The following is a 15,603-nucleotide window of genomic DNA, read 5'->3' as shown; positions in this document are numbered from 1 at the left end:
TTTTTTTGGCTCCAAGTGACGTCATCCCACTGCTCCGCCCCAAAACCGTCTCCTGCGCGTACCGGTCGCAGTTTTTAAGCAGAGTGACTTGACTTGGTATATATATAGACTTAGCAAAATACGTCTTAGATTACGGGGCGTAGTAAGAAAGGTGTGCACGGGGCTGTAGTGATTCAAATGCTTGCGTGGCGGGTGCACCTACCACAAGTTTACAAGTTTTCCATAATAGCGGTAGTATTTTATCGGGAATTTTATTAAAGTGGGTTGATGAGAGCCATTTTCGTGAGGTCAATTAAATGGAGCGGGGTTTGAATGTGGATTTACTTGACATGCAATTAAACTTAAATCGTAGTGCAGCTGACTTGCCTGAGGGGGCGAGCACACACACACACACACACACACACACACACACACACACACACACACACACACACACACACACACACACACACACACACACACACACACACACACACACACACACACAGAGGCAGGCAGACAATGACATAACTTATAGGTAAATATCTAACATTTATGGGGAAGTACAGAATGTAAAGCTTTAATACAACACAATATTTTCACACACACACACACACACACACACACACACACACACACACACACACACACACACACCAAGCATGCTTAATATCTCAGCGCAAAAAGTCACATGAAATCTCGTGTTACCAATAGAGAGAGAGAGAGAGAGAGAGAGAGAGAGAGAGATTGAAATTGACACACAGACATCGGTCCCCGCCCTTTTTTTTATGGTGACGTCACATGTTAGTCGGATTTAAGTGTACTGACCTTGGCACTGAGCGTCAGGCCACTAGTATTTGTGTGTGTGTGTGTGTGTGTGTGTGTGTGTGTGTGTAAGGGAGGGGGGGAGGGGGGACGATCCTCAAGGTTAATTAGCAGTTGAAGAAATGTTTTGCTCTGTTCAAATCGTATGTTTATATAAATGCTTGATTCGCTGTGTTTGATGTCATTCTACACGTTTATACACTTGGGAATATCAGCATCAGTGATAGTCAGTACCAACGAACACTGTACTAAAAGTTGACTGTACAGGTGTTTGGGGGCTGCTGAACAGGCGGCTTATAAGTTGGTTTTACAAGACACTATCGCTTCTCACATTAACAGTTTCTAAAGGTTAAAGAGTGGGTTAGTCGAGTTCTAATGAGTGTTTCCTTAGGTTCATGGTACAGAAGAAGGATCAAACTAACACCAGGGCCATAAAACTACTCCTGGAAATGCCCCAAACTCCTACGAAAGCCTTGTCAAATGAGTGTTTCCTTAGGTTCATGGTACAGAAGAAGGCTCAAACTAACACCAGGGCCATAAAACTACTCCTGGAAATGCCCACAAACTCCTACGAAAGCCTTGTCGAATATGTGTTCTTGGGCTGCGAAATGTCTTATAATACGACCCACAGTGTGCGCGTCCCTCTACCAGTTTCGCCTCTAATAATAATAATAATAATAATAATAGTATAAGTATGAGGCGGGCCAACACTGCGGGCGCGATAAACTGTTGACAAGCTGAGCGGGCGTGGCCACCAGCTTACTAGGGTCGTTTTATGACATTTCGCCGCCCAAGAACACATATTTGACAAGGCTTTCGTAGGAGTTGTGGGCATTTCCAAGAGTAGTTTTATGGCCCTGGTAGTAGATTGACCCTTCTTCTGTACCCTGAACCTAAGGAAACACTCATTTGACAAGCATTTCCAAGAGTAGTTTTATGGCCCTGGTAGTAGATTGACCCTTCTTCTGTATCATGATCCTAACGAAACACTCATTTGACAAGGCTTTCGTAGGAGTTTGTGGGCATTTCCAGGAGTAGTTTTATGGCCTCGGTGGTAGATTGACCCTTCTTCTGTACCGTGAACCCAAGGAAACACTCATTTGACAAGGCTTTCGTAGGAGTTGTGGGCATTTCCAGGAGTAGTTTTATGACCCTGGTGGTAGATTGACCCTTCCTCTGTACTATGAACCTAAGGAAACACTCATTTGACAAGGCTTTCGTAGGAGTTGTGGGCATTTCCAGGAGTAGTTTTATGGCCCTGGTGGTAGATTGACCCTTCTTCTGTACCATGAACCTAAGGAAACACTCATTTGACAAGGCTTTCGTGGGAGTTGTGGGCATTTCCAGGAGTAGTTTTATGGCCCTGGTAGTAGATTGACCCTTCCTCTGTACCGTGAACCTAAGGAAACACTCATTTGACAAGGCTTTCGTAGGAGTTGTGGGCATTTCCAGGAGTAATTTTATGGCCCTGGTGATAGATTGACCCTTCTGCTGTACTATGAACCTAAGGAAACACTCATTTGACAAGGCTTTCGTAGGAGTTGTGGGCATTTCCAGGAGTAGTTTTATGGCCCTGGTAGTAGATTGACCCTTCTTCTGTACCATGAACCTAAGGAAACACTCATTTGACAAGGCTTTCGTAGGAGTTGTGGGCATTTCCAGGAGTAGTTTTATGGCCCTGGTCGTAGTGTAACCCTTCTTCTGTACCGTGAACCTAAGGAAACACTCGTTTGACAAGGCTTTCGTAGGAGTTGTGGGCATTTCCAGGAGTAGTTTTATGGCCCTGGTGGTAGATTGACCCTTCTTCTGTACCGTGAACCTAAGGAAACACTCATTTGACAAGGCTTTCGTAGGAGTTTGGGGCATTTCCAGGAGTAGTTTTATGGCCCTGGTGGTAGATTGACCCTTCCTCTGTACCGTGAACCTAAAGAAACACTCATTAGAACCCGATTGACCCCCTCTTTGACCTTTAGAAATAGTTGATGTTAGAAGCGAAAATATCTTATAATACCGACCTATAGATAATGTCTACCGCTGCTATACATTCCTCCTTTTATAAGTCATCATAATACTTATTTCATCGCTATTAGTGATGTAAGTATCCTATAAATGTATGTTGCAGTTCACCTCAAACACTTGCGCACCATCGATTAACAGTGCGAAAGGAGAGAGAGAGAGAGAGAGAGAGAGAAGAGAGAATTTCATTTCTCCTTCCCATCCTTCCTTCCCAGAGAGAGAGAGAGAGAGAGAGAGAGAGATGCAGAAGAGAAAATTAAACAGAGAAATGAAGAAAAAGGAAAGGTGATTTTGGATGAGGAAGAGAGGAGAGCTAGACAAAGAGAGAGAGAATTTCCCATTTCCCACTTTCTCTCCCATCCCTTCCGTTCCCTTTCCATCACAGAGAGAGAGAGATGCAGAAGCGAAAATTAAAAAGAGAAGTGAAGAAAAAGGAGAAGTGATTCTGGATGAGAGAGAGAGAGAGAGAGTTTCTTAACCTTGATTGCTCAACCCAGGTGTCTTTGTCCCTCGGGAGATGCAGACAGGCAGGCCGCATACTTACACCTGTTCATGACCATCCTACCCTCAGGCGACAGGGCTGTGTAATAGGCATCTCTCTCTCTCTCTCTCTCTCTCTCTCTCTCTCTCTCTCTCAACAGAAGTCCCGAAGTCTTCCTCAAACTATATTTAGCATTAGTTAGACCTCATCTTGACTATGCGGTTCAGTTCTGGTCACCTTACTATAGAATGGATATCAAAATGTTAGAATCGGTGCAGAGGAGGATGACTAAGATGATTCAGGGGTTGAGAAACTTGCCATACGAGCAAAGACTCAAACAGTTAAACTTGCATTCTCTAGAAAGGCGAAGGGTGCGTGGAGACATGATCGAGGTTTATAAATGGATGAAGGGCTTTAATAAGGGAGACATTCATAAGGTTTTGTTGGTAAGAGAACCGGGTAGGACACGAAGTAATGGGTTTAAACTGGATAAATTCAGATTCAACAGGGGCATAGGCAAAAATTGGTTTACTAACAGGGTGGTGGATGATTGGAATAGGCTTAGCAGTCATGTGGTGAGTGCCAATACAATTGTCACATTCAAAAATAGACTAGATAAATTCATGGACAGCGATATTAGGTGGGGTTAGATACAGGGGAGCTTAGGGTCAAAGGAGCTGCCTAGTACAGGCCTACCGGCCTCTTGTAGACTCCTGCGTTCTTATGTTCTTATGTTTCTCTCTCTCTCTCTCTCTCTCTCTCTCTCTCTCTCTGTCATTCTGTCTCTCCTTCTCTCTCTCTCTCCCTTATCCAATATCACCTCCTTTTCTTCATTTCTCTTTTTAATTTTCTCTTCTCTCTCTCTCTCTCTCTCTCTCTCTCTCTCTCTCTCTCTCTCTCTCTCTCTCTCTCTCTCTCTCTCTCTCTCTTCTTTTTCTTCTTCTTCTTGTATTCTTTTTCTTTTCAGTTTTGACACATGCGCTTCCTCTTCTTCCTCCTCCTCCTCCTCCTCCACACACACACACACACACACACACACACACCACATCCACGCCTACACCACATTCATTCCACGTGCCCACCACCACACTACCAGCTGGCCGCCACTACCACCTTCAGAGAGAGAGAGAGAGAGAGAGAGAGATTTACATAGAAAATCAGACAACACAGACCCCATTGTCCAAACTAGGTGGTCTGTCCTTAAACCTAAGTGAATCTACACTAATCAGAAGGCTCCAAAATGTTGCTTTTCTACTCTAGTTAATATTAAGTTCAAGGAAGTGACGGTCGAGCTTGTTTTTGAAGGAGTCAATCGTGTTACACTGGACCACTGACGGTGGGAGCTTATTCCATTCTCGCACTACAACGTTGGTGACGAAAAATTTGGTGCAGTCTGAATTTACTTGTCTACATTTGAGTTTTACGCCATTGTTCCTCGTACGCAAAGTGTCATCGATCATAAACAATTTTGATCTGTCCTCATTCGTGAAACATTCGTGAGAGAATTACATATAATTACATAGAAAATCAGACCACACACCCCATGGTCCAGACTAGGTGGTCTGTCCTTAAACCTAAGTGATTTTACATTAATCAGATGGCTCCAAAACGTTGCATTTCTACTCTAGTTGATATTAAGGGCCAGTCATACAGTCCAGTACAGCACGTTTGTAAGCTCCCCAACCAAACACAAAACACGACGAAAAATCCTTGTATAGTGTTTTTTTCTTTTTTTACAGCAGAGGAGTCAGCTCAAGGGCATAAAAAAAGTTAACAAATGTGAAAAAAACACTATACAAGGAATTTTCGTTGTGTTTTGTGTTTGGTTGGGGAGCTTACAAACGTGCTGTACTGGACTATAAGACTGGCCGAGAGAGAGAGAGAGAGAGAATGGAAGTCAGGTTGGGTATAGGAAGCTCTCCCGGGACTCGCAGATGTGTCAGATTTTCCCACGGCAGGATCGCTGACATCGGGGAAAGACAGGCTCCTTGGGTCATCAAACTCAAGATCTATAGAAGGAGAGGTCAAGTAACTTCTCGCTACTGCGCATCCTATGACGTCACTACGAGGACCAATGAGACGCCGCCTGGATGCCTGGCGGGGTGACAGAGTAACCAATGGAGAGGTCTGGCAGGGCCGTATTCTTAAACCCTTTGGACCCCTAGCACACATATTTGACAAGGCTTTCGTAGGAGCTTTGGGCATTTCCATGGGTAGTTTAATGGCCCTGGTGGTAGTGTGACCCTTCCTCTGTACCGTGAACCTAAAGAAACACTCATTTGACAAGGCTTTCGTAGGAGCTTTGGGCATTTCCATGGGTAGTTTAATGGCCCTGGTGGTAGTGTGACCTTTCTCCTGTGCCATGAACGTGAAGAAACAGTCATGAAAATCCGATTAACCTCCTTTTTGGCCGCTGGAAATAGTTGGTGTGGGAGGGGGAGGGAAGCGTCTGAGAATATGGACCTGGGACCCCTCTCGGAGAAACAAGGGAGGGAGGGGGAGGGGGGATAGAGATAATTATACTAGGAATGACTAACTCAACCATTACAGATTTAGTTCCTCTTTTTTTTTGGTTTTTCCCTGCCCACCACCTCTCTCTCTCTCTCTCTCTCTCTCTCTCTCTCTCTCTCTCTCTCTCTCACACACACACGCGATACAGAGAATCATTTTTTCAAATTTTAAAGCAAATTTTCCCATAATACACAAATTAGTGGAGCCCCTTTGACTTTCACGCGGCGGCAGGTCTGACCAGACTGACCGGGTCATGAGCGGTCAAGTCCCCCTGCTGCTCACCTTATAGAGCCCTCCAAAATAAGCCCAAATTGATGTGACCTTTCCTTCTACAGATCTTGCTAAAACCCTCTATTCACACATGGGCGATCTCGGGACGAAAGCGCCACGACACTGGGCCCATATTCTCGGTCACTTCAGGGCTTACACACCCACGTTTGATAAGGCTTTCGTAGAGATATTGTGGGTATTTCCATGGATAGTTTTATGAACCTAGTAATATTTGGACAGGACTTCTGCACCACGAATATGAAAAACACTCGTGAGGACCCGACTATATCTCCTTTGTGGTCTTTGGAAGTAGTTGTTGCGAGGGCCGAAAGCACTTTGGCCCATCCCAGGAGTGTGAATTATTTTGGCACGACGCTTGCACGAGTATTGCCCGAATGCTGGACGGAAGTATGAATTGGTCAGAAATTATAAAGCTGAGAAAAGTGCAACAAAAATATGACCACTTCCTTAAAACTTACAATGAAGATGTGGTAGAGTGGGTGCCCTACTGTGTGAGAAAGAAGAGGGGGAAAAAAAAGAGTGGTTTAACCCGGTGGTATCAGCGGGGATCATGTTTCTTAATGGTCCCTCCAAGCGAGAAAAATGAGAGAAAATCACCCCTCACACAAACCATTTCATAATATATCTCAAAACATTTGTGATCAGATTATGTACCATCTATTTTTGGGGGTTTATATCATGGCACAAATTTGGCCCATCGCTGCTACATGGTAAAGCCACAAATTTGGCCCGTCGCTGCTACATGGTAAAGCCACAAATTTGGCCCGTCGCTGCTACACGGTAAAGCCACAAATTTGGCCCGTCGCTGCTACACGGTAAAGCCACAAATTTGGCCCGTCGCTGCTACACGATAAAGCCACAAATTTGGCCCGTCGCTGCTACACGATAAAGCCACAAATTTGGCCCGTCGCTGCTACACAGTAAAGCCACAAATTTGGCCCGTTGCTGCTACACGATAAAGCCACAAATTTGACGTCGCTGCTACACAGTAAATCACAAATTTGGCCGTTGTTGCTACACAGTAAAGCCACAAATTTGGCCCGTTGCTGCTACACGATAAAGCCACAAATTTGGTCTGTCATGCTACACAGTAAAGCCACAAATTTGGCCCGTCGCTGCTACACAGTAAAGCCACAAATTTGGCCCGTCGCTGCTACACAGTAAAGCAACAAATTTGGCCATCTCTGCTACGGTAAAGCCACAAATTTGGCCGCTGTTGCTACCGATAAAGCCACAAATTTGGCCCATCTCTGCTACACGGTAAAGCCACAAATTTGGCCCATCTCTGCTACACGGTAAAGCCACAAATTTGGCCCGTCGCTGCTACACGGTTAAAGTATGCAGCAGTCGTCTGGTCACCACACAGGAAAAAGGACATATGGAAACTTGTAAGGAGTCAAAGGATTGCAACTAAGATGGTGCCAAAACTATCAAGCCTGCCGTACGAGACTAGATTAGAGGAACTGGGAAAGAGGAGACCTGATAGCATTGTACAGGAACACAAGTGGAATGAACGTGTTGGATAGAAATGATTTAATTGAGATGGAAGGGAGGAAGCAACTAAGGGGACACAGTAAGAAATTAAGAAAGGAGACATTTGAAAGGCATAAAGAAGTACAGTTTTCCATACAGGAATTTCAAATGAAGAAGTGGTTAGAAGTGGCCTGGAGGAGTTGCTGAGTAAGACTAGATTAACCCCTTGGCTGTGGATTTCCTACAGTCAGACATCACCAAGCTACAGGAATGGAACAAAAAGTGGCTGCTACAATTCAATGAAGAAAAATGTAAAGTCCTGCATCTTGGGAGGGGATATCCAGCACACCAGTACCACATGGGAAACACTCCACTATCCACCACAGAGGCAGAGAAAGACCTGGGAGTGTATGTTACCAGGCTACCAGTGAAGGGATATCCAGCTCACCAATACCACATGGGAAACACTCCACTATCCACCACAGAGGCAGAGAAAGACCTGGGAGTGTATGTTACAGGCTACCAGTGAAGGGATATCCAGCACACCAGTACCACATGGGAAACACTCCACTATCCACCACAGAGGCAGAGAAAGACCTGGGAGTGTATGTTACCAGGCTACCAGTGAAGGGATATCCAGCACACCAATACCACATGGGAAACACGCCACTATCCACCACAGAGGCAGAGAAAGACCTGGGAGTGTATGTTACCAGGCTACCAGTGAAGGGATATCCAGCACACCAATACCACATGGGAAACACTCCACTATCCACCACAGAGGCAGAGAAAGACCTGGGAGTGTATGTTACCAGGCTACCAGTGAAGGGATATCCAGCACACCAGTACCACATCGGAAACACTCCACTACCCACCACAGAGGCAGAGAAAGACCTGGGAGTGTATGTTACCAGGCTACCAGTGAAGGGATATCCAGCACACCAATACCACATGGGAAACACTCCACTATCCACCACAGAGGCAGAGAAAGACCTGGGAGTGTATGTTACCAGGCTACCAGTGAAGGGATATCCAGCACACCAATACCACATGGGAAACACTCCACTATCCACCACAGAGGCAGAGAAAGACCTGGGAGTGTATGTTACCAGGCTACCAGTGAAGGGATATCCAGCACACCAATACCACATGGGAAACACTCCACTATCCACCACAGAGGCAGAGAAAGACCTGGGAGCATATGTTACCAGGCTACCACTGAAAGCCAAATCTGTGCCAATCGCAGCGGATGGGTTAAGGTGGTTTGGACATGTGAGGAGAAGAGGAGAGCACATCCTGAGAGGTGCACTGAACTTTGAGGTAGAGAGCAGAAGACCACCAGAAAGGCCAAGGAAGATGTGGAGAAAGGCGGTGGAGGAAGATGTGAGGAAGCTGAACATCACGGAAGAAATGGCTGTGGACCGGGAACAGTGGAGGAGGCTCACATCCCGTCCAACCCCACCATAGGGAATAAATGGACGTTAAACGATGATGATGAGGATGATAATGAGTGTGAATACATGGACTGGACTAAACAGAGACACAGGCAGTGGCCATATAATGAAGGAAAAGCTGGACACATGTAGACTGGGAGACAGGACTGACCAAGCTTGACCTCATGCCCTATACGCTATAAATAGGTAAATACACACTGGTGGGAAGCATAAAAGTTGCTCTTCAGTATCTGGATGAGGAAATGATAAAGGAACTGATTGTAACCATGATGCGCCAAGGCCCAGCAACAGTGGTCACCGAGCACAATGACAAATATGAGGAAAGCAGAGAGGATTCAGAGGGTGGCAACAAAGATAGCAGAGAGGATTCAGAGGGTGGCAACAAAGATAGCAGAGAGGATTCAGAGGGCACCAACAAAGATAGCAGAGAGGATTCAGAGGGCACCAACAAAGATAGCAGAGAGGATTCAGAGGGTGGCAACAAAGATAGCAGAGAGGATTCAGAGGGTGGCAACAAAGATAGCAGAGAGGATTCAGAGGGCACCAACAAAGATAGTTTCAGGACCAAGAGACTTAACTCGGTGGTAGCAGTGGGGATCATGTTTCTTAATGGTCCCTCCAAGTGAGAAAAATGAGAAAAAATCACCCCTCACACAAACCATTTCATAATACATATCAAAGCATTTGTGATCAGATTATGTATCATCTATTTTTGGGGGGTTTATATCATGGCACAAATTTGGCCCGTCACTGCTACACGGTAAAGCCACAAATTTGGCCTGTCGCTGCTACACGGTAAAGCCACAAATTTGGCCTGTCGCTGCTACACGGTAAAGCCACAAATTTGGCCCGTCGCTGCTACACGGTAAAGCCACAAATTTGGCCGGTCGCTGCTACGGTAAAGCCACAAATTTGGTTCATCACTGTTACACGGTAAAGCCACAAATTTGGCCAAATCACTGCTACACGGTAAAGCCACAAATTTGGCCCGTCACTGCTACACGGTAAAGCCACAAATTTGGCCCGTCGCTGCTACACGGTAAAGCCACAAATTTGGCCCGTCGCTGCTACACGGTAAAGCCACAAATTTGGCCCGTCGCTGCTACACGGTAAAGCCACAAATTTGGCCCGTCGCTGGTACCAGGTTAACAAGCTTGAATGGGAGGATTAACAGCTGCATCGGCTATTCGTTAACTGCCCAGCTGATGTTCAAACCCATTCATAGCTAGGTGTGCAAACCACTTCACCATAGAGATATGTACTGTCGAATGCTCTCCTAAAATCATCTCTCTCCTCTATTACTACTATTACTACTGCTATATAAATTGAAAAGATTTGCAACATATTTACCTTTTCAAAAACTGTATTGACTGTGTACCAGCCCCTCTCACAAATCACACATCCCTGGTTACCATTCCTGATTGACTGTTATTTACACATCTCACCCCTAAAACAGCAGATCTCTTATTCCTATACACATCCCCCATGCACATCCCATCCTGGCACCTCACATGCCCCTCTCACAAAGCACACATCCCTGGTTGCTGTTCCTCATTTTCACTACTACTCGCCCCTAAAACAGCAGATCTCTTGTTCCTATACATATCCCCCATGCACATCCCATCCTGACACATCACACGCACCTCTCGCAAAACACATATCCCTGGTTACTGTTCCTCATTTTCACTACTTCTCGCCCCTAAAACAGCAGATCTCTTTATCCCATACACATCCCCCATGCACATCCCACCCTGACACCTCACACGCACCTCTCTCAAAGCACATATCCCTGGTTACTGTTCCTCATTTTCACTACTTCTCGCCCCTAAAACAGCAGATCTCTTGTTCCTTTACACATCCCCCATGCACATCCCATCCTGACACATCACACACCCCTCTCGCAAAGCACATATCCCTGGTTACTGTTCCTCATTTTCACTACTTCTCACCCCTAAAACAGCAGATCTCTTGTTCCTATACACATCCCCCATGCACATCCCATCCTGACACACCAACACACCCCTCTCACAAAGCACACATCCCTGGTTACCATTCCTCACTGACTGTTCTTTACACCACTTCGCACCCCTAAAACAGCAGATCTCTTTTTTCCCATTCACATCCCCCATGCACATCCCACCCTGACACACCACACGCCCCTCTCGCAAAGCACATACCCCTGGTTACTGTTCCTCATTTTCACTACTTCTCGCCCCTAAAGCAGTAGATCTCTTTGTTCCTTTACACATCCCCCATGCACATCCCACCCTGACACATCACACGCACCTCTCCCAAAGCACATATTCCAAGTTACCATTCCTTATTATCTCTTTCTACCACTTCTTACTCCTCCTTCTACTAACACAATAGCCCTCCCGGTACCCTCCCACCACCCCCTCACCACCCCCCTCCCCTCCCCTCCAACAGGTGTGTGTCGTCGGGAACTATGATTGTCTAGGGGCATGGGACTCCCAGCGCATGATCCCCCTGTGCCCCGAGTCTTCCTCCTCCGCCGGGGATGATGGCGGGGAAACGGTGTGGTCGGCTGCCATCCAGGTTCCGCTGTCTGGGGTGAGTGGGGTCTGGGGTGCTGTATGGGTGTGTGTGTGTGTGTGTGTGTTTGGATACTTTAAGAGGTTAGGGAAGGGTGATACACTGAAGGCTAAATGGTGACTTGTGAGGGTGTGTTGAGGGTGGCATGAAGTTAAGTTAGGGTGTTGATGGTAGGGGTGTGTTGAGGGTGGCATGAAGTTAAGTTAGGGTGTTGATGGTAGGGGGTGTGTTGAGGGTGGCATGAAGTTAAGTTAGGGTGTTGATGGTAGGGGTGTGTTGAGGGTGGCATGAAGTTAAGTTAGGGTGTTGATGGTAGGGTGTGTGTTGAGGGTGGCATGAGGTTAGGGTCTTGATGGTAGGGGGTGCATCTAGGGTGTGTGTGAGGGGGGGGGTAGGGTGTTTCGAGGGTGAGATCAAGGAGAATTAGGGTGTCTAGGAGGGTACATGTTTTTTTTTTGTTGTTGTTTTTTTAGCGCCATCCGAAATTGACCTCGCTATTCGCTACTCTTTTTACTTTCGTGGGAGCGGCAAGTTGTTTTTGTTGCCCTTGAGCCGTGTCCTTTGATGTAAAAAAAGAGAGAGAAAAAAGACAGTTCAAGGACATAAATAAAGAAAACAACAATGGAAAAAATGCCTTCTACTCCCTGCTCCTAAGAAGGCTACAGAGGAGTGGCCGAAAGGGAGGTCAATTTTTTTTTTTATTTTACTTTTTTTTTTTTTTTACAGCAAAGGAGATAACACAAGGCCCCCCCCCCCCTAAAAAAAAAAAAAAAACATTATGAAAAAATGCTCGCTGCTCCCCGCTCCTTAGAAGGGTACAGAGGAGTGGCCGAAAGGGAGGTCAATTTTTCTATTTATTTAACTTTTTATTTTTACAGCAAAGGAGATAACACAAGGCCGCCCCCCCCCCCCCCCCTAAAAAAAATAACATTATGAAAAAATGCTCGCTGCTCACCGCTCCTAAGAAGGGTACAGAGGAGTGGCCGAAAGGGAGGTCAATTTCAGGAGGAGAGGTGTCATATGGGTGCTATAGATGTAGACATAAGAAAAAAAAACTCCTCCTCTTGAAAGAATGCTGTGCAAATCTCTCCCATGATGGATTAACTACAGAACAGTTGAGGTGTCTGGACGATCAGGAGCATAAGAAACAGGCACTATTTTCTCGTCTGCACTGGGAAAAGCAGACCAGACTACACACCCCAGGAAGAACAAGACTTATTTTTTTATATTTTTTTTTATAAGTTGCAAGGGAAAAGTGACCCTCGGTACACCAGATACAAGGTCGCTGTTTCACTTGTTGTTTCTTGTTCCTCTCGCAATGTGTAGCCTGACCTTCCCGGTGCGGACTAGATAAAATTGGTTGGGAGGTGGAGGAGGAAGGGATGAAAGGGAGGGAGAGAAAGAGGAGAAATATAAATGAAGGAAGATCTGTGTCCCTTGCGCTCCTTCTCTGCCTCTGGGTCAAGTTAACTATTTGATATTCTTAGGTGTTCATTTTTAATATTGATATCTATATTTGGATCAGTTTAACCCGTCTGCTGCGATTGGCACGGATTTTTCCTTCACTGGTAGCCTGGTAACATTATAGTCCCAGGTCTTTCTCTGCCTCTGTGGTGGATAGTGGAGTGTTTCCCATGTGGTATTGGTGTGCTGGATATCCCTTCACTGGTAGCCTGGTAACATACACTCCCAGGTCTTTCTCTGCCTCTGTGGTGGATAGTGGAGTGTTTCCCATGTGGTATTGGTGTGCTGGATATCCCTTCACTGGTAGCCTGGTAACATACACTCCCAGGTCTTTCTCTGCCTCTGTGGTGGATAGTGGAGTGTTTCCCATGTGGTATTGGTGTGCTGGATATCCCTTCACTGGTAGCCTGGTAACATACACTCCCAGGTCTTTCTCTGCCTCTGTGGTGGATAGTGGAGTGTTTCCCATGTGGTATTGGTGTGCTGGATATCCCTTCACTGGTAGCCTGGTAACATACACTCCCAGGTCTTTCTCTGCCTCTGTGGTAGATAGTGGAGTGTTTCCCATGTGGTAGGGGACTTCGTGGTGTAGTGGTTAGCACACTCAGCTCACAACCGAGAGAGCCTGGGTTCGATTCCCGGGTGGAGTGGAAAAAATTGGGTGGCTTTTCCGATACCCTACACCCCTGTCCACCCAGCAGTGAATGTGTACCAGGTATTAATCGGGGGTTGTGTCCCGTCTCCTTGGGTCTGTTCCCTTCTCCTATAATTCCTTCCCCTTCTGTCTCTCTCCGGCATATGACCACAGATGTTGCGCCCACTAAACCAAACTTTCCAACTTTTTCCTGTCTCCTGGGGTCTGTTCCCTTCTCCTATAATTCCTTCCCCTTCTGTCTCTCTCCGGCATATGACCACAGATGTTGCGCCCACTAAACCAAACTTTCCAACTTTTTCCTGTCTCCTGGGGTCTGTTCCCTTCTCCTATAATTCCTTCCCCTTCTGTCTCTCTCCGGCATATGACCATTGATGTTGCGCCCACTAAACCAAACTTTCCAACTTTCCCATGTAGTATTGGTGTGCTGGATATCCCCTCCCAAGGTGCAGGACTTTACATTTTTCTTCACTGAATTGTAGCAGCCACTTTTTGTTCCACTCCTGTAGCTCGGTGAGGTCTTCTGGTAGGAAATCCACAGTCAAGGGATTAAGAATGAATTTGATGGATAACTAGACTAATTGTTTTTCTGGGTCAAGCAAATTCTATACAGTATATTTGTGTCTTTTTTATTTCAATATATAAAGCTTGATCAGTTTACTAAGGCCTTTGATGCATATGGATAACTGTTTGAAAATCCTCAGTACCCTTTTTTAATCTCTTGGTCTATAAAGTTTAGGTGAATTTGATAAGGACAGTGCTAAGTGTCTAGCTTTTATGGGCCCTCGGTAACATGTCTAATCAATCAATCAGTTTTCCGCCTCCTCTTCCTTCTTCTTATAGTTTTATGGCTCTAGTTGATTTCATTTAATATTTTTCTTGCACATAATCATCAGCGGCTGGACGCTATATGGCTCTCCTCCACTCTACTCTGTCTTCCGCCCGATGCTCGACCAATCCCATCAGTGCCAAGTCTTCCTGTACACACCTTCTCCACGTTCTCCTAGGTCTACCAACTGGTCTCCTTCCTTCTACCTCCAATCTCTCCAACACTCCCAGCACTGTGTCCTCCCCTGCTCTCTTTACATGTCCAAACCATCAGAGTCTTTCCCTTCTGAGCACTGTTTCCTACCTCCAATCTCTCCAACACTCCCAGCACTGTATCCTCCCCTGCTCTCTTTACATGTCCAAACCATCAGAGTCTTTCCCTTCTGAGCACTGTTTCCTACCTCCAATCTCTCCAACACTCCCAGCACTGTATCCTCCCCTGCTCTCTTTACATGTCCAAACCATCAGAGTCTTTCCCTTCTGAGCACTGTTTCCTACCTCCAATCTCTCCAACACTCCCAGCACTGTATCCTCCCCTGCTCTCTTCACATCTCCAAACCATCAGAGTCTTTCCCTTCTGATCACTGTTTCCTACCTCCAATCTCTCCAACACTCCCAGCACTGTATCCTCCCCTGCTCTCTTCACATCTCCAAACCATCGGAGTCTTTCCCCTCTGATCACTGTTTCCAGGTCCCTATCAATCAGTCAGTCTTCCTCTTCCTCTTCTGCCTCCTCCTCCTCCTCCTCCTCCTCCTCCTCCTCCACTGACCCACCTCCTCCTCCCCCGCCAGGTTGAGTACCGTTACTGTGTGTGCATCGTTTTGGACGCTCAACCAGGGACCCACGAGAGAACCCTGAGACAGACAGACAGACAGACAGACAGACAGACAGACAGACAGACAGACAGACAGACAGACAGACAGACAGACAGACAGACAGAGAGAGAGAGAGAGAGATTTACATAGATACATATTCAGATCACACAGACCCTATTGTTCGGTCTTGTGTGTGTGTGTGTCATTAAAATTATGCTTCAACACGACCATTGGGATAATTCTCAAGAAGACTGCGTTTC

General features: G+C 46.1%; 1 protein-coding gene across 1 annotated transcript in view; it reads left to right on the top strand.

Annotated features, from left to right (window-relative positions):
• Positions 1–15,089, top strand: part of LOC126988429 (uncharacterized) — a 36,873-nt gene extending 21,784 nt beyond the window's left edge. Inside the window, exon 3 of the mRNA XM_050846513.1 lies at positions 13,178–15,089. Within this exon, the coding sequence (XP_050702470.1) occupies positions 13,178–13,622 (445 nt within the window). The 3' untranslated portion in view covers positions 13,623–15,089. The remainder of the gene's footprint in view (positions 1–13,177) is intronic.
• Positions 15,090–15,603: the final 514 nt, after the last annotated feature.

This window comes from Eriocheir sinensis, chromosome 69 (genome assembly GCF_024679095.1).
Source record: "Eriocheir sinensis breed Jianghai 21 chromosome 69, ASM2467909v1, whole genome shotgun sequence".
Taxonomy (NCBI): Eukaryota; Metazoa; Arthropoda; class Malacostraca; order Decapoda; family Varunidae; genus Eriocheir; species Eriocheir sinensis.
This window is presented reverse-complemented; position numbering and strand designations above follow the sequence as displayed.